The 27,922-nt window shown below is 38.9% G+C and overlaps 1 protein-coding gene and 1 long non-coding RNA gene across 10 annotated transcripts; one reads left to right on the top strand and one right to left on the bottom strand.

The window, feature by feature from the left end:
* Positions 1-114: 114 nt before the first annotated feature.
* Positions 115-27,237, bottom strand: KLHL15 (kelch like family member 15). 9 transcript variants are annotated; one of them, XR_012677474.1, is made up of 6 exons: positions 25,435-25,520; positions 25,073-25,195; positions 15,871-16,582; positions 6,819-6,992; positions 6,236-6,700; positions 115-6,001 (listed from the first exon to the last, which is right to left on the bottom strand). XR_012677474.1 is itself a non-coding variant. In XM_075174849.1 (5 exons), exons 3-5 carry the CDS (start codon positions 16,573-16,575, stop codon positions 5,883-5,885), a joined length of 1,581 nt encoding a protein of 526 aa, XP_075030950.1. In that variant the 5' UTR covers positions 16,576-16,582; positions 25,073-25,195; positions 25,435-25,520; the 3' UTR covers positions 115-5,882. The 9 variants fall into 9 exon arrangements, 7 of the variants coding, with proteins under 7 accessions (XP_075030950.1, XP_075030956.1, XP_075030904.1 ...); XR_012677464.1 differs by having other exon boundaries at positions 115-245; positions 1,717-6,992; XM_075174849.1 differs by having other exon boundaries at positions 6,236-6,992.
* LOC142093603 (uncharacterized) lies at positions 26,251-27,290 on the top strand. Its single transcript, XR_012677481.1, has 2 exons — positions 26,251-27,024; positions 27,173-27,290. It is a non-coding gene; the product is annotated as an uncharacterized LOC142093603 (long non-coding RNA).
* Positions 27,291-27,922: the final 632 nt, after the last annotated feature.

Below are 27,922 nucleotides of genomic sequence, written 5' to 3'. Positions count from 1 at the left end.
ATTATAGCAACACAACATTTTTGAAGGGTTGCTTAACCGAGTAAACTCTGAAGTCCTGTAGAAAGTAATCCAGGTCTACTATACTTTCAGTATTACAAAGTTTACACAAGAGTGTTTAAAGATTAAAAATATTTTATTTACACTTTTCTTTATACACGTTTTATACATTTTTTCAGTTTAAAACCCGAACAGAGCACATATGCAAGTCTGAGCATACTGTATCCATAGCTAGGGAAAATTACTTTCTGCCAAAAAAAAAGACAAGAAAAAAGGCTTTAAAACAGTTAAAAAGAGGCAATTCTTAAATTATTTAGAGAAGTTTGTAGCAGCCCTGGGGTAATCATTAGACAGTTACTCCAAATGTACATATGAGGTCATATAGATATAGTTTTAATTTTCTATAGGAAAAGTATTTCCAATTGCTAGACACAAACACACAGCACAGTTTGAAAATAACTTTTCCTGTTAACTTATCAAATACTCGTCAAATACATTCTTTTCAATACAAACAATCTGATATTGTACACTGGAAACAAGTGGGATACTACAGAGGAATTGAAATCTCCAGCATATAATAATTTATATTAAAAAGATCTACAAAAATAACAATATATAGGGAAAAATATTTAAAATAAAAACATAGCTCACTCTTCCCTTCACCTATTCCCAGAACTGACATAAAAGTTAGGTGGGTCCCACTGAGGTAATAAAAGCCCCCTAAGTATAGCTAACTTTACAGTCCTACATAACACTGTATTTTCTAGACTTACAATACGGTTTTCTACCAGAGCCATAAATAAAAACTACCATCTGCAAATAGAAGTGGTTTTCCCCTAGCTACCAACTTACTATTAATCCAAAGGTATTTAAAATTGATCTTTGAAAGTTATTTTTAAAAGACTACATAAACATTAATTGAAATTTGGGAAGTGAAAAAAAAAAAAGTAGAGGGAAATCCAGGAAAGCTGTGCTCAAAACAAGTCAATTTTTCTGCCACCTGCCACATACAACTATGTTTTATGAAGTTTACCCACACAAACGGAAATTTTAAAGTTACTCACCAACTTTCAAAAATAGAATACAGATGCAAAAGCAGTCATTAGTATTTATTTTAAGCAGCTTCAGATTGTTTCACAAACCTTAAAATCTCAAAATGTTAGCTACAGGACACCAGCAAGCTTTGTTTTAAATAGATTACATGTGCTTTCCAGTTATGTTCTTTCCCACTCTCCTTCAGTGAGCCCTGTCACATGTGATGGATCACGCTTATTCAAGTAACTTCACCAGCTATATTTTTATTAATGGAAGGAGAGCAGGAGAGATGCTTTTTTTGATGCCCCCAACCCTATAAACACTTAAGCACAGGTTTAATAACATTCACGCTTTTATGTTTTAAGTACCTTACAGTTTTCTGTTTTCTTTATATTGGACTGTTCACATATGTGAAGTACACATTTGAAGTGTTAAAAGAATCAGGGGCCCAATTCACTACTCTTCTTTTTTTTTTTGTAAGGAAAAATATATTAAAAAGGTAAAACACCTCTACAAATGTGACTATTTCTAAAAAGACTTTGTCATATAAATGCTAACACAAGCTTGAAGTTTATTTTTAAAAAGCTGTTAGCATCTCCCCATAATGCTTACCCTCCTTTTGCAAAAGAATGGACATAATGAGTTAAGCAACGTTTTTCTTTTTAAATCGATTTGAATTTGTACCTGTTGAATTTTATCCTTTGCTTCCTGAGTGTCAAGTGAAGCTTTGTCCCTGATGCAAGTAGTTATCCTATTATCAGCATGAAAAAACACCGCACTTGCATTTGTAAGGCAGGAGGTCCTCAAGAAAAAATGGCTGCAAATCTCAGAAACCAGAGAAATATTAAAGTCACAAACCCGTAGAGCTAGTTATAACAGGACTGCTATCATACTGCAGAAAGTAGGACAATCCACACTTTTCAAAAGAAAGTAACATAAAAGCAGGTCGCCAGGTAGCTCATATGCTGCCACTAGCCCCTCTTGCTAGCAGTGCTTTATGAAATAGCAGAGCCTTTGTAAAATCAAGTACTGCCTTCCTCCAGCTGAATCAATGGGGAAAAAAATTTCAAAAGGTTTTTTTGCCACCTAATGCATCCCACTATGAAACTACTACCAACACTTTGTGGGGAAAAATGAGCCATTTTTTTCCTTTTGCAGTACTTTGCAAAAATTATGTGTCCCCTAAAAACAGATACAGCAGCATACAGAATGGGAACTGGCAGCCTCCAACCTCTTTACAGGAGCATTATGCTTTTTGTCCATTCTGGCTCATTTGAAAACAAAATTTCCTCCTGGAGCTAGTTGCTAAATTAAGACATGAAGCTGATACTTTTTTATCCTATAAATGTGGGAAAAAACCCTAGACTGTAACTCACTATGTCCACCTTTTTAAGAAAAGGCAAGTACACTTGCTGTTTAAAAGCAAATCGTGTTAAATTTTAAATATGTGGGTGAGATCAGATTTGCTGGTATTCCATTATGGTTGGGGTGGGAATAGAAGAAGAAACCCCCCCAAACTTACTAATCAAGGATCGTAACTTACCTTTTCCTTGACAAATGAGAGGCATTTAAATGTTTTTAAAACTCATATTAATCTGATCATAATGCTCAAAATTTGACAGTAGTAGGCAATTCTTATTAGCCAGTTTAATTTTGTTTTTATTTAAACACTAAATTATCTGGAGCTAAATACTAAAAGCAAACACAAACAGAAACTTTCAATTAAAAAAAAAAGAATATATAAAGTAACAAAAATAACTGCCTCAAAAGTTCCACTGCAATGGAAAAGAGAATGTAAGCTAATTTTATATTTCATGTTTGAAACAATAAAAGCACGGTAGAAGTGTAAATTAACAAAACATTCTTGCATACCCCCACATGTTCTAAACCCAAGCAAATTCCAATCATTCCTAATGCTCGAAAGGTTACAGCCAGCCTCTCAACAGAGACACAACTTCAGGGAAGCTGAAACCAACAGTTCAAGTTAGAATTTCACAGAATAATTACTATTACAATCCCGAACAAGATCTTTCAGAACTGGGCACCTGAAGATAAATATGAACTTAAAAGCCGAACACCTAAAAATGATCTGGTTCTTCACATTTCAAGTGTCAATACTCACCAATTACTTTAGTGGCAGTCTTAGCACACAGAACTTCAGAAGGTGCTTAAATGCAGACTCAAAAAATGTAACTTGAGACACTCCCATCCTTACCATTATTTTTAACAAGTTCTTGGCCATGTCTCTCTACTACACCTGAATCATGGAAGACCAGATATCCAGAACCACGTCCATTCCCCAGACTGGCTCTAGATAAAAGTGAAGTACTCCACACTATATGTAACATGCCCATGAAAACCTACTCAAGCAGGATTAGTTTTTGCTGCCCCATAAATTTATTGAGAAATGAGCTGCTGACAAAAAGAATAAAACAATTTAAAAAAACCCTTGTTTTTTTCTTGTGCCCCAATATTCCATGAACTATGTACAGTAGAACCTTTTTACTTGCACACAGCCAGCACCTACTGGAGTCAGTTTATCTCTGCACTCATGCAGGGTAATGTACACACAAGTCTCACAGTGAAACTGAGGTTTTAATGTAAGCCATGCTGGCTTTAAGTTAAGCTATTAAGAAAGTAAATTAGATGTCTAATTCAGTAAACTGAATTTTGATTTAAAAAGACTTAAATTTAACCACAAACTAGTCCGCATCAGAAGGCTGAATCAGTATTTGGTCTAGTCACTACCGGTGTAACTAACTTATCACTACGGTGGCATACATTCTCTCTTTCTGTTAAAACATATGGAAAGAAAATACTCTATCAATAAATCATTTCTACTGAAAAAAAAAAAAAATCTGCCCACTTGCCATATAGCTCCAAATCCTCACATCTCAACCCAGAATGTAGTTACTACAAAAATCTCAAAATACAAGTTTGAGGAGTTTTACATGTCGTTTTAACTTCTATCAACTATTTCAAACTTAGTTTAGGCAAGTAGGTGTTATTTTTAACATAGGAAATTTAGGGTGATTTTGGTCCCTTTGTAAGTGCATTCTTTTGAACTCCCTGAGTACTGTACATTCCGTTTCTACAGTGATTTCTGACTGGAAGATGCCGAATAAAGTGGTTTTGCATTGCTGCATATAAAGTAAAGTCTATTGCTTAAAGTGAAACACAGCAGCATAAGATTTTACAAAATATGCAGGTGCATGTTTCAGCATTTTGCCCCTACACATCTGAACTAAGTGTGAGCCTTCAACTTCTCCAAATCTCTCCTTTAGATTCTAGAAGTGGCTAATTTCACATCATTAAAGAATGTAATTACTGTTATTATTTATGTCTTGGCAAATAATTCTTACCAAGCTACCGTCAGTAATATCTGCAAGTTAACACAATGGAGTTATTCAAAGCCCTCTTGGACTACACATCTTGATTCAGGCACTCCGAGGTCAGTAGCTATAGTTGTGTAGGTTTTTTTGTAAAAGAACCATAAATAGTACTAATCACCCAACCACCTAACTCCACATTTTCAAAACACAGTAGTTCATACAGTCGATAATTAAAATAATAATAAAAAAGATTATACCACTTCAACACAAGTACCAACAAAATACTCGTATTGAAGTACGAGTACAAGCAAAGTACTGAAAATAAACTGTAGTTTATCCAGTTCAGTTCTGTGGGTCAAAGCAGTGCTGAGCATTTGCTTATTGACACTTTCCATTTTCATAAAAAAGACTGGGCAGCACATTCAAACATAAAAGAAACTCAGGTAAGATGTGTTTACTTTTAAAAAAATAATTTATAAAATAACAAATTATCAACAGTTCATTACGTAGCATCGATATAAAGAGTTTAAAGTTACTGAATCAATCAGTATATACTAAAGATAAGATACTTCGATACCAAACGAGGCCTCCAGTTACTTAAGAACTTCGAATTATTTAGCTCATTAAAGGATAGCACTATACCTTAAATTCAACAGATATGGCTGAATCTGTGCACTAGTTAAAATATAATATTGTAACTGCACATAAAAAGATGTATTTATATATAGTTTTTACAGTGTATGCATGTGTGTGTATATATTTTTTACTCACCAACAAACACAATGCAGACAATAGAAGGCAGCATAGAAATAGTGTTTTGAATATAAAAATGTTTCATTTTAAATTTAGTAGAAAATGTGTAACTTGCATTTTGGCAGACTTACTGGTACTACTATACAAAACCAGGAAAAAGGTCATGCAAAGGGCTTAAGATTATTCTTCAACAAATATAAGGGAAAACAAAAACACCTGGCAGATTTGAGAATACTTTGCCATTCATGGGAAAAGCATGCAAAAGAAAACATAAAATACAGAAGTGGTTTAGTTTTGTTCTTTTAAACCTGGTTGTACCCTAGTACAGATGATAAGCTTTATTTTGATACTCAATAAAAAATGAAAATAAAGTCTTCCTTCCTTCCACAAATACTTTGTTAAACTCAACTGATTTCAGAAGCATAGTGGTATAATGGCCATTTAAAAAAGAAAAAAAAAAGAAAGAGAAGAAAGTATTACGGACGTAAAATGTTACCAAAAAAATAACCACACTCAAAAATATATTTTTCTTTCCCCTACTTACAATTATGTCTGTTAAAAAAAAAAACAAAGCTTTTACAATATCAGACCAACTATTGGCTTTTCTAATAAACTTGGTAAATACTCTCCCTGTACATCCTGTTTCTCTTAAGCATTTAGTTTTTCTTATAGACAAGGTAATGTCTCTGAAGGAATTAAACTGGTTTGTATTTTTTGACAAATTAGGTATACCTTTTTGTATTTCATTGAGTTATTCATTCTGTTTTAGCTGCAACGTCTAACATGCTCCAAAACATATTCAGGAAAGTGCAAGCTGCAGACTTGTAAGCCATCCAGCTTGCACGGCATCCTCGGATATTCATCTTCTTTCCATTTGTTTTCCTCTGGATCAAAGGTGAGAATTGAATCACTGTAATGACCATTGTAACACAGGCCTCCAAGAACCATTATCTGTTTGTCCAGAACAGCTACACCATGACCACTCCTACCAATTGGCATAGAAGCCAATATAGTCCATTGATCAGTATCTGGGTCATAGACCTCCGTAGAAGGACATCCTTGAGATTCAAAGGAGGCCCTTAGGATCACACAGACACCACCAAAGACATAAAGCTTACCATTATAAGAAATCATTTTGTGAAAGCATCTTGCATAATTCATTTTGCACTTGTTCTCCCAGCAGTTAGTGACCACTTGAGTTCTCCTTGTTCGCTGCTCTACTGTCCCTTCTTTACTGGGATCAAACACACACACTTGCTTAGAAGTTGAAGATGATGTAATTCCACCAGTGATATACAACTTGTTACCAAGCACAGTCCCTTCATGTCCGTATTTATTGACTGGATAGGGATCCACAAATTCCCATTTATCTTCAGTAATGTCATACCGTTCAGTTGAGTAGAACGTTTCATCCCTGGTTCTCCCAGCCACTGCATAAACATACCTCCCAATAACTCCGACAGCAAACTCAGACCGTGGAACAGACATGTCTGCCATTCGTAACCAAGTGTTCTGTCTTGGGTCATACCTAAACACTTTGGATGAAGCATGAAACTCACCATCTGGCCCCAGTTCTTCCCCACCTAATAGGAACACAAAGTTATTCACAATGGCAAGGCAGTCTGGTCGTAAAGGTACTTGAGGGCCCTCTAGTTCCCACCAAACCCTTGGTTTGTGCAAGAGAAGAATTTTACTGTTTACCATACTGTGTCCTATCATTCCTCTAAATACTGCAGTCTGGGGTTTGGCAGAACGAATTTTGTTCGATTTCATTTCCATCAAAGGCTGTTGGTGAACGCTATGAAAGTAATTCATGGCTTGGTCAACCTCATGTCGCAGCTGCCGGGAGTATCGATAAAACTCTGATGTTTTTACCTATGAATACATTTAAAAGATATTAAAATTCTGACCAAGAGAAACAATCCAGAAAACCTAAATGACTATGTGTCATTAGAAGATCATTTTACTTAGTTTCATTCAGGCAATCTTAAGAGCAACTGCATTTGTGCATGAAGGCTTAAGCTAATGTACTGTTATCCGAAATCCAGAAGGCAATTTAGTGATTAGCAGCAGTGACTAACATTTTCAGCAGAATACTCACATGCAGAATTTAAGCTGGAATTATGCACAACTGAAATCCCCAAGTCTAAAAATCATTATTCCTTCTCCCCAAAAAAGCCTCTGTTCATCTTCTGCTTAATCCATGAAGCACCTAAATTAAAAATGCACTATTTTCCTGGTTTTGAAAAACATTCTACAAACCCGTTCTGTGTTTACCAAGGTCTACCCTAGTCTAACTTCTGCTGAATTCTCACAACCAAGCCCAAGCAGGTATTCCCAAACGTTAGGCTCTGCTCACAGGGCTATTTAATTGGGGTGGTATGGGAAGGGAAGGTATCCAAACCCCTTCCTTCAGAACACATGATTGCACTAACCACTCGTCATGGTGGTTACCTTATGGTTTCCCCTCTGTGAGTCTCCACATGTTAACAAACGCCTTTAACACAAGAGGAAAACATCTCAACCTATAATCCTTTGGTTGCACATTTATTTGGTAAATTGCAGAGGTAGGTTTAAACTTCCCCTTCCCAGGTGAGAGTTACAACCTTTGAATTACCACGTAGTAGTAAAGTGCTCCTTCTTGGTGCCAACCCAATTTGAAAAGAGCTATTCCTGCTCAGTTTTATTGGAGTTGGGAGAAGGGGGGTAAGATTGTAAGAATATACCTTTCCAGGACCCTTCCTACCATCTAAACCAATTTAAGTTCCTGAGACTGGTCCTGAGACAATTCCAAAACGCCCCTGTCTTGAACATTTTAATAAATCTAGCTCCAGGCAGCCCTCGGGTCGCCATGTGATCTCCTTCAAAGAGGCTTCACTCTTCCTGTACAGTCTGGTCTAACACAGAATTCTGAGTTACACTTCTAAAACAAATAAAAACCCACTAGATATTGCCAAATCCATAAATCCTCTATCAGATTTGATCCTAAGTCCCAGTTTCTCTCACATAAAACTGGACTGCTTTCAAACACTCCAAATGCCTCCCACCAGCTCCAAAAAGAGAAGCAATGCTCTGAAAAAATGTCAGACCACTCTGAAATTTCAAAGCAACCACAAGATAACACCAGAAGCTACTATTTTTCAATATCTGTTCCCCCACCTCCTCCTATTCCCTGTCCTATGGGACAAAAGCCTGTACCACCACCTACCTAAGGGATGGTACTGTGAGTTTTCATGTATATGAAAAGCCATTTGAAACTAATGTTCTTTATACCTTGTGAATAAAGTAGTTGCTTGTTTCATAAACACGTACTATTCAAATTTTGTTAGCTTTCTGTTAATCATTTCTCTTCCTTGTCTAGTAATTAAGACATTCTGCTGTCAGATAAACATTTTTAAAAAATCTTTTGAACTGTTATTATTGGACATGATTCGCATAGATTTTGAGATTGTTTTACACACCAGATTTTCAAAAAACCCCAAATACTAACCTACCGTTGTAAAGCACTGTATAGCTCAAGAGTTATAGTGATTTGATGTTTTTTATTTATACTTTTTCTTTCCCCCACTTTATTTTGACAAGTTCAACTTCTCTTTGCTTGGAAAAAGAGGATAGTCACATGCAGATTGCATATATTATTCTTGGGGCAATATCCAACTTCTTTCTACTGTTTTTACCAGGGGTGATTATGGAACAAAAAGGTTTACGTGGGTATAGTGCTTATAAAATACCCACAATAAGCCCAACTCTTCTGGGGAATAACAGATGTATTTTCTTATTGCAAATAAAGAATATACCATACAAACACAGGAGACCTCTCATATGGCATTTGTTAGAATAAACTATATACCTTGCCTGACTGAAAAGATTGAACATAAATTCCAGAAAATGTTCTGGGGGAGGGGTGGCGGGAAGAACAACAGCACAGAAAAACCGTAAAATATAGAAAGCCTTAAAGGTTACAAAAAAAGAAACAGGAAGTTAAAATAACAAAGAATCATGGGTGGGTTACTTTATCCTTAAAAGTAACTTTCAAATTCTAAAACGGCACGACTATTCCACGCATTCCCAAACCGGAGCTATCATTTTTTGAATTAAACAAAAAGATAAACGATTTTTGTTCCACCTATATGCATTTCAAGTTTTCTTGGATGATTATGGAAGACAACAGGATCAACATGCTTACAACGTGAAGCATGCCAGCAAAGCCTGGCAGCGATGGAAAATGTTTTTTTCTTTCCCCCTCAACATTTACAACTCTGTCTTTAGATCTAGAAATTGAAATGCCAGCCAGAAACTGGAATTAAAATAAGCCTCATACATCCTCACCACTCTATTCCTTCACATAGCCCAAATCTCACCCCATGAGAGCATGCAAAAGGAAACAAGGAATATCTCTAATTCCAGACACAGAATCTCAAGTCCAGGGAATCAATCTATTAGTAGTTTATTACTACTTATCTTGACAAAGGCACTAACATCAAAGCAAAGCCTCAATCTCTTACCTTAAACCAGAAAGACATCAAGAAGCAAATGCAACTATCAGTTATAAACAACTCTTTCAGACTGAAGTTCATGGGGAAGTTATCTACAAGCACAATCTTGAAGAGATGAACATGAAAATACATAAGCACTAGCAATTCTTAAAATATTCAGAAAAAAAAAACCACAAAACAAAAGAGAGTGATAGACTATCTAAGTTCTGGTAAGAAAAGGTAGTTGGAGGCTTCCTAGACTTTGCTGTTGAGGAAAAAAATAACAGTCTTCTACCTTTCACCAGCACAACCTCTGCCATACAGGAGCAGTACCTCTCCTGGGGCTCAAATGGTGGTCTAAGATGAATGTTAGGATATGCCTATATGAAAATACAGACTGCTCACGCTTGCTTGATGCAAATGAAGACAAAGCAAATGTAGGTCAGTTTGCCCACTTTCACATCCACACACCGTCTGTGTGAAATCTTCCAGAATTATTTGAAAGTCCTATTCAGCCCATAGTAAGGAAAACCCTCCAAACACCTACACTTCTGAATAATTTTACAATACTTTTAATTACTTGTGTGTATAATCAAAAAAGAGAAGCATTAAAATATAGGTGTTTAGGTATTAAAACGCAACTGTAAGTTGTGCATATAGTTTAGTTTTAGTAGATTAAAGAACATGGCCTTCAGCAAGCCTTTTGTGGGAATCGCTGTCTGACATCCAAAATACGCTGAAGGAAATCCCTCAGCGTTCAAAAGTAGGCTTCTGCCATTACCTGTAAGTAGCAACAAGTAGTTGATCAACAAATATCGAAGTGCTCACCAACAGACCGGTTTTCCTATTAAGTTCAAATGGAGAAGCTCTAGAAGGTACATGCCCCTAATTACCAACATACTTAATTAGAGAGAACGCTCACAAGTTTCTGAAGAACATTCAAAACAGATGGAAATGTACACTAACTGTGATGAACCTTGAAGTAAAATAAATGTGCATTCTTAAGACTACATCATCAACTCCGAATTGATAAAAAAATATAAATGCTTCACAGCATTTTCAAAGTTTAAAGAAAGACTATTCTGTTATCTTGCTGATGGGTCTCAAAGTTTAAGTTGGACTTCCGTACCAACCCCAGTCTTATTGTAAAAAAGGAATTTAATCCCAAGTTCTAATGCTTTGCTCATGTGATTTTTTTTACATTCTTTCCAATTCTTTCTCTTTGGTTTTCTGGACGAAACCTTCTTACAGAGGTTCTGCTGGGACAGAGCGCTAATGTAAGAGGTCCCCAAAGAACTCTAATGAGAACTATCTCATTGCATCATATACCAGTTACAGTGGTTCACAGTCAGACTTTTGGCTAAACAGACTGACATAAACAAAATCAAATGTCTCATTCCATAAAAAAAGATGAGGAAAATAATTAAAAACATCCTCCTCTATACTCACCCCCTAGGTAGTCAATACCAAAAACACCAAGACTTCACCAAAATCACTACCATCCCTCCAGCCATAGTAAATTGGAGCTTGAATGCATTTTCTCTTCTTCATTTTAAATCAGTGAAACACTCAGTAAAAACTGCTGGCTTTCCAAATTAATGCAGCTATTAATCATTGCCTATTTTTCTGCTGTATTGCAATGCATGCTTTTCTAGTTGCAGCAGCTATGCACGTTTCAGAATTTTCCACCTATATTCTGTGAAAAAGTAAAACCAAAAATGTAAGCCATTAGTTTCTAATTTGAAAAGTGATCCCCACAAAAGACCAGAGGTATCCCATGTTACGTTAATCATCTCCCCCCCTCTTAAAACAATTAAACAAATTAATAAGCTGCAGGAAGAGCAATGAAATGCAAGGTAAATGTTCTGTAACACAAGTCTGACTTCAGTATATAGCTTTTTTTTCCCCCCCCTCCATACAACCATTTACAGCTATTGCTCTATTTGTATTTTTGTTACTTGGGCTTTCAGGGAAAAGCTTTCAAAACCATAAAGAAAGGCTACTTTTGAAGTGCCCAAACTAAACATCTATTATTTGTACACCTGGTAACTAAATCTTAACATGTTATTATATGGGATAGATATTAGCTTGGTTCCTTCTGTAGAACTGGTAAAAAACCACAAAAAATCTGGATGGCTCATAATTCTCACATAAGCAGAGAACTATTTCAAAGGTTATAAAATTGTGCTTACTTAAGTTTTCTAAAACTGCCAATTCTGAATGTGTAAGTCATGCAACTCAAACTCAACTACTAGGAATACAGAAGCTATGCTACACTTTTCAATGAATAACGAGGGCGTCTGTATCAGACTTCTAGAGAGCAAATTCTCCCTTTCACTTGCAAAAAAATTAATATTTTACTAGAGATTAAGCGGAATCAAAACTAAAGATCCATCAATCCTGCTAACTAGGATCCTTATTATTTTCACATTTATTTCTCTCTGGACATATTCTAAGCACAATTATAAGCCTGTCAACAAACATTATCAAAATGTTAACAGACTTACTCCACCCAAAATTCAGTCAAATAGAGTCACACGTACGTCTCAAACAGCAGCAACCAAAACTACTTTGCAAGCAAACATCAGTGTATATATAGCATTGGACAAGCTGCTGTATTTAACTTTCCCTTTTTCTAGCATGGGTCATTACTTAGTTACACCCCACGGCCAGTACGAAAACTGGTCAGTACCAGTATACGGCTTTGAAGGGCTGTTCTGCAAGTGCTACAAATCACTTACTGTTTTTCAGCCCAGCTACAGAAAGACAAGATGATATAGCCTCTGTGCAGCATGGACAATGCCCTCAAATTGAGTATTTTGCTTTTTTGAGTATTTCCTTTTTAGAAACTGGCAAGAGAAATTATCACAGTCAAGCTGGAATCTAACTCAAATCTAATCTCTCAAATCAGAGTGGAGCCAACAACCTATATGCCAGAATTGAGATGCTAGCAAATCTATCCAGCAATAACCTTTAGACATAAAAATATCAAGTGCAGCACCTATTTAAGATAAGAGGGGCCCCCTATCTTCATCTACTAGATACTTCTTATTCTAAGCTTCAGCATACGAAGTTGTAGAAGTAGATACATATGAATTACTAGACCTGGAGGTAAATGAGAAAAAAAAAGACAGAAATTCAACACATTTATCAAAGGTAAAGTCACAATGACATAAAATTACAGTGACTCAAAAGTTACTATTTTCTAGGCACAGGAAAGCATATACTCAAAGATAAAGTGCTATTCATCCTACCTCTAAAGCAGAAGCTGATGCACCTAGTGATTAGTAAGTTTCTGATTTAAGCTGGGAATTTATAAATCAGCATGGGCTAGTCATAACAAACTGTACAGACTGGACATCAAAAAAAACCTTTCCATTTGAAGGACAGAGGTTTTGAAACAACATTTCAATCTGAGCAGTACACGGAACTAAATGGAGCTTAAACAGTATACAAAGGGAAATCATGACATGGCTGCCTCCAATAATACTGAGATGAACTCAATGATCTAGGAGAAATGCTCTCTAACTTTTATCTCCAATCTTCCTCAAGACTTACAGAGCCATGGATACGTTTCAAATAAAGAAAAGAGTAACATGGATAGTGGAACTTGTGCTTCTCCCCATACACTTTGCCTTTATTTTCTAACTATTCCCCAAATCCTTACTTCATTTATCTTTCCCTTTTCCCTCATATATCTACATCTATTTTAAGGGCTGAGGAACAAAAGGAGTCATACTTCAGAAGCAGTTCTTCCAGGACAGTTTAGAGTAAGCAAACAGACTGCACCTTCACTCCAAATGCACATCAGCCTTAAGGTATAAATCTAGAGTCGCTCATCAATTCCTTTTTAAAAGGACAAGCCATCCCACTCAGATTGTAAATCTCTTCCAAAAAATGATGTAAGAAATAGAATGGCTTAAGAGGCCAAAAGTGTCCTTACTGTGACTTGCAAAGTTAAGTTATGTAAGTTATTTATATACTACAATGACAGGCATCTTAGAAACGCATATTAGAAAGATTACGTAAGACAAGCCAGCCAGCGTATAGCGAATACAGAGCTCGCTGAACCGTAAGAGTCAACCTCAGATTGTATTTGGTACATTCACGCAGGCATTTAATATGTGCTGGCTTCAGGAAAAGGGTAAATTCTGTTTGTGGATCTCCAAAAAAAGTAGTTTTACCAATATTTTCCCCCTTCTACACACAGAAGAGAGTTCTCCTCAGGTTACTTCCAAAACAGTTAACAGACATGCTCTTTTATATTTTTTTTTTTTTTTTTAAAAAAAAGTGTGGTCTGTATTTCGATGTTGGCTCCAACTGCAGTTGTCCTTTGCCACTTGTCATGCTGTATTACTCAATGCTCTCTAGCCAGAGCAAAACACAAATACATTCCTAGCTGCAGCAACAAATGACATACTTATTTAGCCGTGCTTCCCTCTGCTGAGTTGTCCACTCCAGAATCTGCACTGGCTCCTCTCTGTTCCCACATACAATTAATGGAAAGTGTATTCACAGATAAAGCTTTTACATGTGGGTATATAAACTGGGATGCTGAAAATGACTCCTCTCCCTAAATTGCACCTATCTGGCCATTTGGTAGCTGTCAAGATAAAACATGAGAAGCACTGTATGCAGGATTTATACCACTGATAACCAAAACCAGCTCCAGAAGTTACACCTAAATATAATGCTGAAGACAAACATATACTTTTCACTTGCGCTTACAGAAATTTAACTGAAGACAGCTTAACGCTTGAACTTGTATCGCAAAAACTCAAAGAGCTGAAGCAGACTCCTTCAGATGAGTCTTGCCCTATTAGACTGACCTTAAGAATACTTTGGGAATCCTATCAATTTTCCTATTGAAGGGCTTAAATGATGTAATAATAAGGTAAAAGCATTATTAAAAACAAGACACTACACACTATCTTGCAGAGTTCAGCTCTTACTAGTTGGAAATGTTTTAACCCAATGTTCTAAAATATGTTTAGGTATTTATTTTGTTTATGCCTATAGGCTAATATAGGATCATAAATACATTTTATGTATTATTACTTCCTCTACTCAATTCACACGCACAAAAAAAATCCAAAATATAAAAAGTCACTAGTCTCTGAAGTAATTAATAGCTTTTATAATTTAAAATACAAATAAGTGTAAGCATTACTGCTTAAATGATCCAGTAGCCCTTAAAACCACCAAGTACAATACAACCTTATCTGTATATCTATATATAAAATATAAATAAATAAAGTAAAAATATATAGGAAATTAATTTGTAAGAAGCCCAACAAAAACACAGGGTCTTAAAATCCTATTAATTCACTGAGAGATGAAAAACACCCAAGTTAAAGTTGTATCTTATCACACAAAATTAACATTGTTAAAACAAAACAGCAAAGTTTAAGTAATTCCTAACCTGAATACCCTTACTGTTACTAGCCTGCGAGAGAGCTGCTTACAAAGTTTTGTAATTCTCTACTGTTGACAAATACTCAGAAATTCTCAGGAACTAGAAAACAACATTTTTTGTCTATTATTCAACAAAACAGTAGAAAAAGCAAGTTCTCTTTTAACCTCTTAATACATACAATGATCAGTTGAATTTTAGATCACCTGTTACAAAGATTCCTCTGATATTTAAAGTAAATCATTACATTTCACACCATCAGTAACTTCTGATTATATTATGTGCCTTGTGTAGAACAAAATGTATGAGTAACTTTGCAGGATCAGGGCTTACTTCCAACCGCTGTGTAACAGTACAAGCACTGAAAATACAACAACAACAAAAGCACCCTGCAGATTTAACAGCAGATGCTAGTTTTCATTTGTAAACAAAAAAATCTCTACTTAAAACATGTAAAATCTATAGTCACTATGTTTTGATTATATTGATAACAATTATTATGACATATGCCCTACATACTGTATGCAGCTCTAAAATCTCTGGAAAGCAAGAAGCAACTTGTGGAAAACAGTAAGAACGACTGAAATAAAACTTGATACAAATGACCTTATTTTAAAATGTCCTTTCCATATGAAGTCACTTAAAAACATGTATTGTAAACCTACCTGTTCTCCAGCCACTGTACATACTATTGTCTAATAATCAGATGACAATACTTTTAGATGTTTGTCTTCTACGGGTTTATTAGAAAAAATAAATGCTATCTTTCTGTTCCTCCTAATAGGTTTGGGAATCTTACCTATTTAATGGCATGCTGCCCTAGCTAAATGATGAATCCTGTCTACTGCTTTTCAAAAGCACCAACCTTCTCAAAAACACTGGATGGTGTCATCAAACAAAACCTGATGTTCTGAATGATGGTGTCCGTATGCCTCCAGCGTCTTCTATCATGGCGCAGCCAGGCCTGAACAGCTTCATACAGCTCTATCTCTGGAAACCTGCTCAGATGATCATTATCCAAGTAAGACATGAGCTTCTCAAAGCTCAGATATGAAAGGAAGTCAGGTCTGGACATGAGTGGCACAAAATTCTCTAGCAGAAAGGAGTCCAATTTTTCCCTGACTCCTTCGATGTTTACACCAAAATCATCCAGAAGTCTCATAATCTCTGCACAGTTTTCTAAGCAGATTTTAGCTAAGAGAAAAGAGCAGCAAAATTTTACCACCTCTATAAGCTGGACATACATGGCAGCCTGAAGGATTTCGTGAACAGTGTTCATACTCAGTTCAATAGTTCCATAGTACATGAACTGGAGGACATGACTGAAGCCTGTAGCTGTCAGACCTTTCAAATGGATTTTGTCCTGATCTCGTTCTCGCATATCAGCTGTGAACATAATCCTGAAGTAATCACTCTGGGTGGCAAGCAGTGCTTTATGGGCCTGAAATTGGTGGTCTTCAATGACAAGTGTGACATCAAGAAGCAATCCCTCCTCATACAGTGCTCTGAATCCAGCAGAGACACTGGTGTCATGGATGGAGGAGCTAAACCCTTCCACGTCCCCTGCCATGAATCACCTGGGGGGAAGAAAAAATAAATAAATAAAAATAAAAATAAATTGTTATTTCTAATAACATATCACAAGCTCTTCCTGACCAGATAAATCCTAACTGAGATTGCTTTCATTAAGGTTTAGAAGCCTTCACCATCTTTTTTGCTTTCTTTTCAGCTGAAAAATTAACTTAAGAAACAACTTAAAACACAAACTTTAAATATTTCTCCCCCCAAATTATACTTATTTTAAAGAAAGGGTAATGAACAAGAATAACTACGCGATACTGCCAGAGTGATTCCTCACTCCAAACTACTTCGTGGTCAGATAATGAATATGCAATGCTAAAAAGATTGTGATGGTTTTCTTCCTCTACCCCCCTCAATCTTTCTAAAGAATTTATCTCAGGGGAGCAATAAAACACCCACTCTTGAATATCAAAGGTTTCAGAAAGGAAGCAGAACTTCCTTAATTTCAGAAACAAGCTCCAGTAGATCTGTACAAAGTGTAACCTGAAAAAATTTTAGTCTCTTTAAAAATATATGTCAATTTACTCAAAAGTTATTTCTAGGAAACTGAACATTTTCAGAGACACTATTTAAGTTTGTGTGTTTCACTTCTCCTGTACCAACACAGTCCCTTTTTCCCCCTCATTTCTTACTGTAGGGATTAATTAGGTGATGAGATTTATAAAGTGCAAAATAATAAGGCAATGGGAAGCACTGACAAGATTAGGTCACAATAAATAATATTCTGTATACTGGGTTTAGTGAAGCTTAATTGCTTATTAAGCATTTGAACATTTGCAGATGCAGTGTTACTTACGTGCAAGCTATAGTCAAACTGTAAATAAGCCAAAAAGAAATTAAAGACTAGCAGGATCCTACCCTGTTAAAGTTAAGGAAGATAAATATTCAATAAAAATCTGTATCAAAAACTATTCAAAATCCAGGAATTTCTCAAAATCTTGCTCAGCTTCCTTGGGTTTAGGTAGGGTGAAGTTGCACAAGGCAGTTTGAACCAATCTAACAATTTATCACTAGTCAAAGGGCAACGGCACACTCCATTCTTCCTCTCTGTCCTCATTCTGGGGTCTGAGCTCCTGCTGCCTACTTTGAGCCGTTTCTGGGGCTCATTGGACTGCTCTAGAAAGCCAATTGAACTCATAAACCTGTCAGAAAGTTAATCTCGGGCTGGGGGAGAACAAAACAAACACCAGCACACATAAAACCTCAAAACCAGAGAGCCTTCTGCTTATCAGTGAGCTGACTTCTGACTTGACGCAGCAGGGGCTAGGGCACAAGAACCCAGCTGACGCAGAGGGCAGGACATCACACATGAGCAGGAACAGGGAAGAAGATTAACATCTTCCCTTTTTGGCATTAATCAGCTACTGAAACTGGTTCAACCATTTTTGTTGCACTTTATCCCACCTTAAATTACACTGCAACATTCACTCAGTTATTTGTGCATTTAACTCTGAATTTCCTATAACAATTAAAGTTAATAATGTTTTGGTACTGGTAACCTACATGAAAAGCTAAATAACACCGACATCAACACATTTAAAAACCTGCTAATTTTCAAAGTTATAGAACTTTACAGCAGCATATGGACACAGAAGTGACTCTAGGTTGACCCAGGTTTCACAACTTCAGAGAGCAGTTATCATGTTACTCCCACTTCCTCAAGCACCACATCCTTCCATTTTAACTGGAATGTATTTTATTAGACTCCATCAACAGATAATCATCTCCCCTCTTTAATTCATCAGCACACGTTCTGGAAAACAAAACCGAAGATACTCTTTGTCTATGCAAAACTAAAATGGTGAGTGGGTGTTTGTAGCCACACCTCATGGAATTAGCACCGCTCCCACGCTGTTGAAGCCTGCTGACAGGTTCTGTGCACAACAGAGTTAATGCTGGGAGCGTTCATGAAAATTAAGGCCTTATGACAAAATTCAAATTCCTGAAAGTAAGAGCAGCAGCAAAAGAACAAAGCTGACAATCCAATCACTTTCTCGTCAGTATCCACGACAGCAGACTCCCCTCAATGTCACTGAAGACAGAGAGAAAATGCAAACTGCTCTGGAGCTTCATAGTGTGAGTCCCTTATTCAGCACATGCCTACCAGAAAGAAAAATTACCATCAAATATTTTTCTTAGCTGTTGCTAATTCTTGCATAAAAGCAGACAAGGAAAGAATTACTTTACTAACTCTTAGTAAGTTTACTAACTTACTTGAGGTAAAAAGAAACAACAAACTGAAGAGGAAGTATAAAGCCTGACTTCTCAGGATTTTCCTTTCTAATGGGATTTGTGATATCAAATTAAAGGTAAACACCAGTATTAGCCTTTTTTCTTTCACTAAAGCACTTGTAACACCTCTCCCCCAGTTCTCTGATGTTTAATAATAGTTGAGCTCATACTTCAGTCTTTCCTGTTTAAGAGATTTAATGGCCACTTGCCTTTAAATGGGCCACCCATTTTCATAAAATATACAGCAACTTGAAACAACTATGTCTCAATTTTGTTTGAAATTGGCCAAGAGGTTCAAAGGTTACTAGGATTCTCAGACAGTACAACTGTGTAAGTTACATTTCTTTAGGAGACCAGCTAAGACATATGGCTCAGCTTCAATTCCAAAAGCAATGGAAAAGACCGTGCAGGACAGTCGGAATTTACAAATGTGAGACATGAACAGAATAACACAACAGTACATTCAGAAAAAAAAAAGTCAGAAATGAAGCAACATTCCCCAGTTGACTGAAGCAACATATATTAATCTGAAAATAACGGGATCTCCCATCACACAGGCTCATGCAGGCGGCAATCTCACGGAAAGGATTTCTTCAAAACAGTACATACATTACTGCATATGTGAACAACACAGAAGAACTGTACCAGTAAGCTCCAAACACGTATTAAGGTCTTTCCCCTAACTTGAGAAAGATAATTACATTACAGGCATTCTGCAAATAAAAGGAGAGAAATTAACTTTTACATAGGACAGCTTTAAAAGGCCTCTTTCAAAGAAGCAAAAAGGAAAAGTTGGCAAGTGAAGATAAGCAAAGACAAATGGCAGAGGGTAAATGCACCAAATCCAGAGGAGCACCTCCAGTGTTCCTTTTAAGGATCCAAACAAATAAATAATACACAAAGCCCAAAAACCAGCATCAGAGAAAGTCCTGGGCAACCGGCTCCAGGTGGTCCTGCTGAGCAGGGGGCATGGACCAGGTGACCTCCAGAGGTCTCTTCCAACCTCAGCTAGTCTGTGATTGCGGGATCAAGCTGCTTTTACATAAAGACCGCACTGATATTTTTTTTTGTGACCATCCTTTTAATTCTGATTAAATAGCAGTAAGACACACACACAAAAATTGGATGTAAGCTACTACCCTTCAGATTTTAAATCTATGAAAAAATAAGGTGCTAGGAATCACCAAAATACATTAAAAAAAAACACCCTGCATTTAGGGAACACCTTTTAAGGTTCTAATTTTCACATCTCCCTAAAACTGACTATTCTGTAAAAATATATTAAAACCAGAAGTCGGCTGCAAAACTCTACAATGGTAACAAAGTGGTCAACAGTCTGAAATTATTATTTCAGAATGTTTTAAAAATGTGGGGGTTTAAGTCACTTAATCCTTCTTTTCACATCCCTGTTCATATTATTTTTAGTAAATCTAAAGTTTTCAATCTCAAAATATTTTTCCTTCCAAACATCAGACAGCATTTAATGCATTATTTAAGTAGAGACAAAACCAGTAAGACTTCTCCATCATACCATCTAAAGAAGCTTCAGAATTCTACGAGTGAACAACGAAAGACTACTTGTCTTCCTGCATTAAATAAAAGGAGTAAATACCCTTTTTTTGGCATAAAGCCATACACAGTATCAGCAGATACATTTTTCTTTACAACACAAAAATGTATTGGCCAGTGCAAATACACAAGGAGGTTAAAATAGCACAGAGACTGGGAAACTAGATGGTTAAATGCATATTACGATCAACTGGTAAAAAACTTCATTTCTATAGCTAATATCCTCAGTCAAAAGCAAATAGTAATGTGGTAGTTTGAATATTAAAAAAGCAATACAAAATACTCTCAAATGAAGTCATTTTTCTAAAGCATAGCTATGCCATTCCTCCCACACACAGATTTGCAATCTTAGATATAATTCTATGCACTATTCAAATGCTGCAGCTTATTTCCCAGAGGACAGTAACAACGATTTTTTTTTTCATTTTTTCAATAAAAATGCAAAATTCAGAGTTAGATTTTCTTCACCCATGCAAATTACAACAGCACACTTAATCCTAAGGAAGACATGTAGCCTACAGTGGTCTGTAAGAAAACTGGCACAAAAAATTCCAATGTATAAACAATAAAAGGAGGGGGGGGATGGAAACCTAAGTTGACGTTGTGCATTGTTCTGCGCATACTAGAGCTGATCAGTATAATGCAGCACAGGAAGTAAGATTCTCTGCTGAAAAGCCAAAAGAGAAATACGCTTAACCTTATTAGCTTTTCCTGACATTTCTTCCTCTTTTAGCACATAATGCATTACAGAGTCTACTCTCCTGTGACTGTAAAAGCACTTACTTGGAACACTGATTTCTCATCTTTATTCCGCAGCTGTAATAAAAGTCTGAAAACCCTGTTCCAGACTGCTTTTTCTGCTAAACGAGGAAAACCTTCTTTCGTCAGGGTGTCTGAAGCTCTTAGTCACAAGCAGAAGAAATGGAGTCTAAACGCACAGGCTATAGAGAAGGAAGTTATGGAATACCCACTTTTGGCTCATGCCCTGCTTGATTTAAAAATCTATCCAAATGCAGTACTTCTTGAAAAAGTGCCCTTTAAAAAAGTGTGTTTATGTAATATGTAAGCTTATGTGCACTTTCTAGGGATAGAAATGTATTGTTCTAGGAAAGTATTGACAATATCAACTCTAGCACACCATCTGAAAGGCAGATTTCTGCTTTCCTTTACTGCTGTTCCTTAATAACTCATTTGAGATGCTGAAACAGAACTAGCAAGTTCCTTTGTTTACAGATTTGAAGTTCTTGTTCATTCTACCTTCCTCATAGAAATTCTGAGAAAGCACTTATGTGAACACAGCTGAACAATAAATTTTCACATAATAAAACACTGTTATCTACAAGTTACACGAAAAAGTATTTCACCAGACATACAAAACCATACTTTGGTTACACAAAGTACTAAAATAGAGCTTAAAATCCAATAATCTGTTCCATCTATACCATCCTTTCATCCATCAAATGCATGCATTTAAAAGCAAATTTTAAAGCCATTACATACGCTTTATTTAGTGAGGTGCATAGCAAAGACTGCTTTGAGCAGAATTCTCTGACCCTAATTTTGTTAAAACACTTTTCTGCACAAATAGAATGTTTCTCCATAGTTAAATGTTATATACATTTATGAAAATACAATACACACAGGCATTTGCACATACACGCAAAACATTCACAACTGCACATATTCATCACTAAAAACTGGGCCTTTGAATGCAGTGTACTGCAACGAGTGAGAATGCAATGAGTGTATAAATATACTTTTACACAGTACAGATAATTTATCCCCCAAATTAAAGCTTTGTTTACATGGTTTGACACTAAAACCCTTAAATCTTGTCCGAACCACTATTTTTCATCATAATTCCCACTAACAGCAACAGAAGGAATGATGTAAAAGTGAGACAGATCAATAACCATTTCCATTGCTACAATTGCAAATGTAGGAAACAAAGAAACACATCAAGTTTGTATGTGTTTTATCTAAAGTCCTTTATAATTAAGATGCTAAGTTTGGGAAACAATTTATCTTAAACACATCGGTAGGTTCACACTGAAGACTCCACCCAACACGCGGTGCGAATTCCAAAAACATTGTATTACTTTAAAAGCGAGGAGTTAGGAGCTTACGGATCGCTGCCAGTCAGAGGAACCAGACTGCCAGAACTCTAGAAATTAAAACTTGGGTACTCCTGAAAACTGTCCACACTGCATGAAGAATTTCTTAGGGGCACACATCTGACCATGACAGCTCCCTTTACAATCTCTACCCATGTTGCTATGTCTGAGTGATCTGCATCAGTTCGTAACAGCAGTGGCAATATTTATAACACATCAGTTGTCTCTTGCGGTCATTATGGTTATGCTAGAAGCATTATCAGAACTAGTTATAACCAAACATACTAAAACTCAGTATGGATTGTGTCTCAGCTCAGTATGGTTATACATCACTCTAAGTCTGCTAGAACCCTGCCGAGTAGCCTTTAGCTATCTTCATGGAGTACAGTACTAGGAGAGAGTGTTTTGTGCCATTCTCTTTTTGAGAAAACCTCTAACTCAAGCAGATGTGATGGTGCTCTCGTACGCACGTATTCATAATGGATAGGTTTCTCAGCTCATATTACTTTCTGTTCCTAAAAACTTATACTATAACCCAATTCAGTCTTTCTGCACAGAAGGATCCAAAATGTTACAAGCAGACACACACACACACAAAAGATCAGAACCATTTTGTTTTAAAATACTGTTGAAGAGTATAGTTTGCACATATGTGGAATTTAGATGAATACTAATTGATTATATGTCAGAAACTTCCCATTTTACAACACTACCCACCAGAGAATAAAATATGCTCCCCAGCTCAGCCCTTAAATCAAGCTTTAGGATGACAATGAAAAGGATTCTGATGAAAGTACATGCTTGACAAGCATTTTAAGACTGCCAGACATATGCATCAGCTGTAGTTACCTGACCAGTTTAACTGCACCTAACTGAATCTAAACTCAGCTTCTGTCTCATGAATTAACATTAGCGAGATATACCCTAGTTTCTCATCGTATTAGTCCATTATGCGGATGATGTAACTGCACTTCACAGACATTAAGATAGTTTAAACCGTTTGGCTAAAAGATCATTGCATCACTACACCTGTACAGAAAAACACGCTCCCGAACATAGAGCAAGCTCAGCTCAATGCTCTTCCAATTACATTTACCGATACCAGAACAGGTGACCTGCATAAAATATTTTTTAAATTATTAATAAAGAGTGATTTTCTCATTGTGAAGATATTTATCCAGAAAATCATGGTGTATTTTCTACAGAAAAGTAGCAAGTTAAGCATTTCTTAGTAGCAAAAATCTAATCCTACTTTTTTAGATCAAAGTATCTGGACTCATGTCACATAAAGTTTTAGCATAATAAAAAGGTAATAAACTACAAGTAGTACTTAAACTATATTAGTAAAAACAATTTCAATCTAATTGATAGTTGAACTACCCCTTACAATTGTCTTTTTGTTATTATCTGTATATTCATTGCTAATTTAGTTAATATTTTTAGCATCTTCTGAGAAAATGAGATTAATGACCTCATTGCCAAATGTCAACTTCCTTTGTCAGAAAGACAGAAATCTCAAAGGTATTAAACTTCTACAAATTTCCCCCAAATTGGCAGCTAAATGAAAAAGATCCGGTGTCTCCAGTGTAAGCTCAACAGTTATCTGTTCTGCTTTGCTTGCTAAGAGGCAAATCAACACATGTGTAGATCCAAACCAGCCATAGGGTATAATTAAGGAAAGTGAAAGGAGATGAGTGACAGTGGGAAAGTTTATAGGACATGTGGTAGAAATTAAACACATTGGTTAGGTGTTGGAAGACAGTTGGCGCATGGTGGTATGCTGAGGGGATCTGAATGTGAGCTGGGGCAATAGTGGTTAAAGAGCTGGGTTATTATCTTAGGGACAAGTATACACAACAAAGAAGTCCACAGGAAGCCAGAATTCAGTAGTTCTGCCCTTTTATCCAGTAACAGCTTTATGGTTCCCCTACTCTTCTTCTAAAGGAGAAAATTAAAAAAAAAAAAACCAACACCTTTAATTTTTTAAGCGACATTTAAGTATTTACCAAATAGGTCAAAGCTCCAGCACCAAATCCGAGCGGCAGTCTACTCGTTCTGCTCACAGATACTTTTTTCTCCCCCAACGTCGCTAACCGCGAAATAGCCATTTTCGGGGTAGGAACTCAGATGACCTACTTCAGCCTTGCTTGACAACGTTTAGCACCACTCCGTTGTGAGCGAAAGCTCGCAGGCCGAGATCCCCGACGAACGGGGCAGGCGGGCTCGGAGTTAGAGACGTGCCGCCGCAGGAGCCCCCGGCGCCCGGCTCAGGACCGCGGCCACCCCTCAGAGGCCGCCCCGTGATCCCCCGCCCCGCGGGCGCGCAAGGCATTCACGCCGCCCGCCCGGCAGGGCTCGGCCCGGCCATGCCCGTCGCCCCGCTAGAGCCTGCCCCCCGCCGCCGCCCTCATCCCCGGCGCCCGCGGGCACCCGGCCCGCTGCCCCCGCCTGTCTCGACCGGCGGAGCCGGGGGAGGAGGGTCCCTGAAGGCCAGAAGGGGGCCCGGGCCGCCCTAGGTAAAGCAGGCAGCGGCGGAAAGGCTCGGGGGACCCCGGCGGCGGCTTCACCTACCTCTCGGCAGCGGCGGCGCTGAAGACGCGGCTGCTCCCGCTGGACCGGCGGAAAAGGGGGCCTCTGTGTAACATAAAGCCGGGGGCGGCGGCGGTGGCGGCGGCGGAGGGAGGCGCCGGGGGGCTGAAGAGAGGGGCAATGGCTGAGGCAAAGCCGGGAGGAGGAGGAGGCGGAGGAGGAGGAAGGGGGGATCCTGGGCTCCCTCCTCCCCGCGGTCCGTGCTCAGGGGGAGGTGGGAGCCGCCCCCCGCCGCGCCGTGCCGCGCCGCCCGGGCACCGGCGCTCCCGGCGCTGCCTGGCCTTGGCCTGGCCCCCGGGGTCCCTGCCGCTCCCGCCCGCCCCCCGCCGCTCACACTTGTTTACCTTCTGCGCTGCCTAGCACGGCCGCAGGCGCCATCTTCCCCCGCGACAGGCACCCCGCGCCGGCCGTCACTTCCGCCGCCACCTGCGGGCCCGGCGGAGGGCGGGGGGGGCGCGCCGGGGGCGGCAAACCGCCACCGCCTCAGGGCGGCCCGGCCCGGCCCCGCTCGCCAACCCCCGCCCCGCGCCCGGCGGCGTGCCCTGTCCCACCGGCACCTCCCTGCCCCTGGCAGCGTCAGCCAGACGCCGGGCCGGCCCTGGCCCCACCAGCCCACACCGGCAGCGGCGGGGAGACCAGGCTCGCCCCTGGGAGAGGAGCCCCTCACCGGAGCCTAGCGGAGGCCGCGCGTGGCTGGGGCTCGGGAAAGCGGCACCAACAGGCATCCTCCCTGCCTGGCTCCTGAGGACGCTCATCCGCAAGCGTCCGCTTCTGGTGGCTCGCGGGTGCGTTGCTCTCTCCCACCCCCCAGCCTCCGGGCCGGGTCCCGCTGCAAACCACGGCCCCGCTCCTCGACAGCTCTCGCTTTTCTCGGGCAGCAGCCCCGCGGGGGCGTTGAGCTGAAACCCACCCAAGCAACAGCAGCCCCTGCCAGGAGCCTGCTGAACTCCTCCCCTGACGCCTGGCCAGCTGCAGGCTGACCCCAGCTCCCTTCTCGCCAGCCGGCGTGGGAACCAGGTCACCAGAGCCCGACGGGTCCGGGCCGCCGGCCACAGGCGCTCAGCGTAGCTGCCCTCGAGCAACGAACCGCACGCAGCTCATGGGGCACGGCAGCCCAGCGTGGGATGAACAGGGCTTTGCCCTAGCACAGATGTCACCTCCCTGCTTTCTCTATCTTGCCTTTGCCTGGCAAACTGTGACTTGATCGTAAGAGGTGAACTAAACTACGTGGGCCTTTGGTTTGCTGCTGCCACCCCCAAACCATTCGCTACCTGCTATGTACCTCCCCGTCACCTTCTATGTCACTCACTGCTTTAAATAGCAGGTCACACGCTGCCATCCTCTCCCTGTTTATTGCCATTCCCGTCCCCTTCGCTGCCTATTTTCAGCCTCCCATTACCACCCCCACCCCATTCTCGATTTATAAAACAAGAGCGTACCTCCTCTACAGCTGCCACCCCCAAGCTGCATGTCTTTCCCACCTTTCACAGCCTCACACAATGAACCAGCTACTGCATGCACTGCTTCACAGAAGACTTTCCACTGCTATTACCACTCTGTTCGACTGCCCTCCTACTGCTCCCTCTCGGCCTGCTTATTCCACATGACAATCAACCCGCTCCCATTCATTCCTTCATCCCTACGGCCTGACCTCTCTCTACTCAGCAAACTTCATACTATTCCACCTCATCCGCTTACTCACACAGTAAATTTGCCCCATCTCCCCAGTCACTGTTTAAAAACCTGTTCCCTGTGTGCCTACAGTGAAACAACCAACCTCTACCTACCGACTCTGCCAAGACAGCTACCGCTCCTGCTGCCCAAGTCTCAAAGGAAAGACATTCTCTCCCTTACTCACAGGAGGTACCTTCTGCTGCACCCAGCACGTACCCACTCACACCTCCTGCTTCAGGAAAGGAAAACGGGAGTAGAGAGTAAGTTTCTCACACCCAGAAACAATAGAACCAAAACTTCATGCTCCTTCTGCCCTCTTTGGACTTTTGACCTCTGTAGGTCAGTGAGGGTGGAAAAAGCTAGCAGGACTGTTTTGGTTTTACCTGACTGTCATTTTGCTGTTTGCAGTTTGTGGCAAGCTGAGGCGTAAGATGATCTTCAGGTCTCTCCTACACACTGCCACAGAAGACGACCTCAAACCTAGCCAAAAAAAAAAAAAAGGCCCAACAGCTTTGACATACTTATTCTCAACATTTAAAAGCACACAAAAAAAAACCCCATCTCCTTCTCCTTCACATTGGACAATTTGCCTCTACTGAAAAATCAAAATACATTAGTAACACCTCAATTCTAATTTCCTAAATAAAAATGTGAGTATTAAATTTGGGCCCTCAACAATGACCAGCAGCATCAACATTACCTTAGTTAATATTAATTTATGTAGAGATTTGGGCTGACCCCTCTGATTCAGGCATCTGTACAAAGTTGGTTACTAAGTAGTTCCCGCTGGCTTAAATAAGACTATTGCAACGAATAAAATTCTGGACATATGTTTTTGAGTTATACTAATATACTGTTTGCCATTTCATTTGAATAATTTTAAACATTTAATTTATACGTATATGCATAATATACTTGACAACTGCTAGAAACGTTTTTTACCTACTTTCTAATTAGACATTTGCAGTCTTTAGACTTTTCTGGTATTTCTTCATACCACAAATATTCCCAAATACAGTGAATCAAAGTAACAATACTATCTCAGAATATGTAAAATGTGTAATTGCATTGTTAAAATAGGAGCAACACTTTATTTTTTTCCAGACTCCTGACAGAGTTCTTGGCAAGGATTAAATCCTTTCTAAAGGCTGCTGCAAA

Source organism: Calonectris borealis, chromosome 1 (assembly GCF_964195595.1).
Source record: "Calonectris borealis chromosome 1, bCalBor7.hap1.2, whole genome shotgun sequence".
Lineage (NCBI taxonomy): Eukaryota > Metazoa > Chordata > Aves > Procellariiformes > Procellariidae > Calonectris > Calonectris borealis.
The sequence above is the reverse complement of the archived record's forward strand: the minus strand, read 5'-3'. Positions and strand labels throughout refer to the sequence as shown.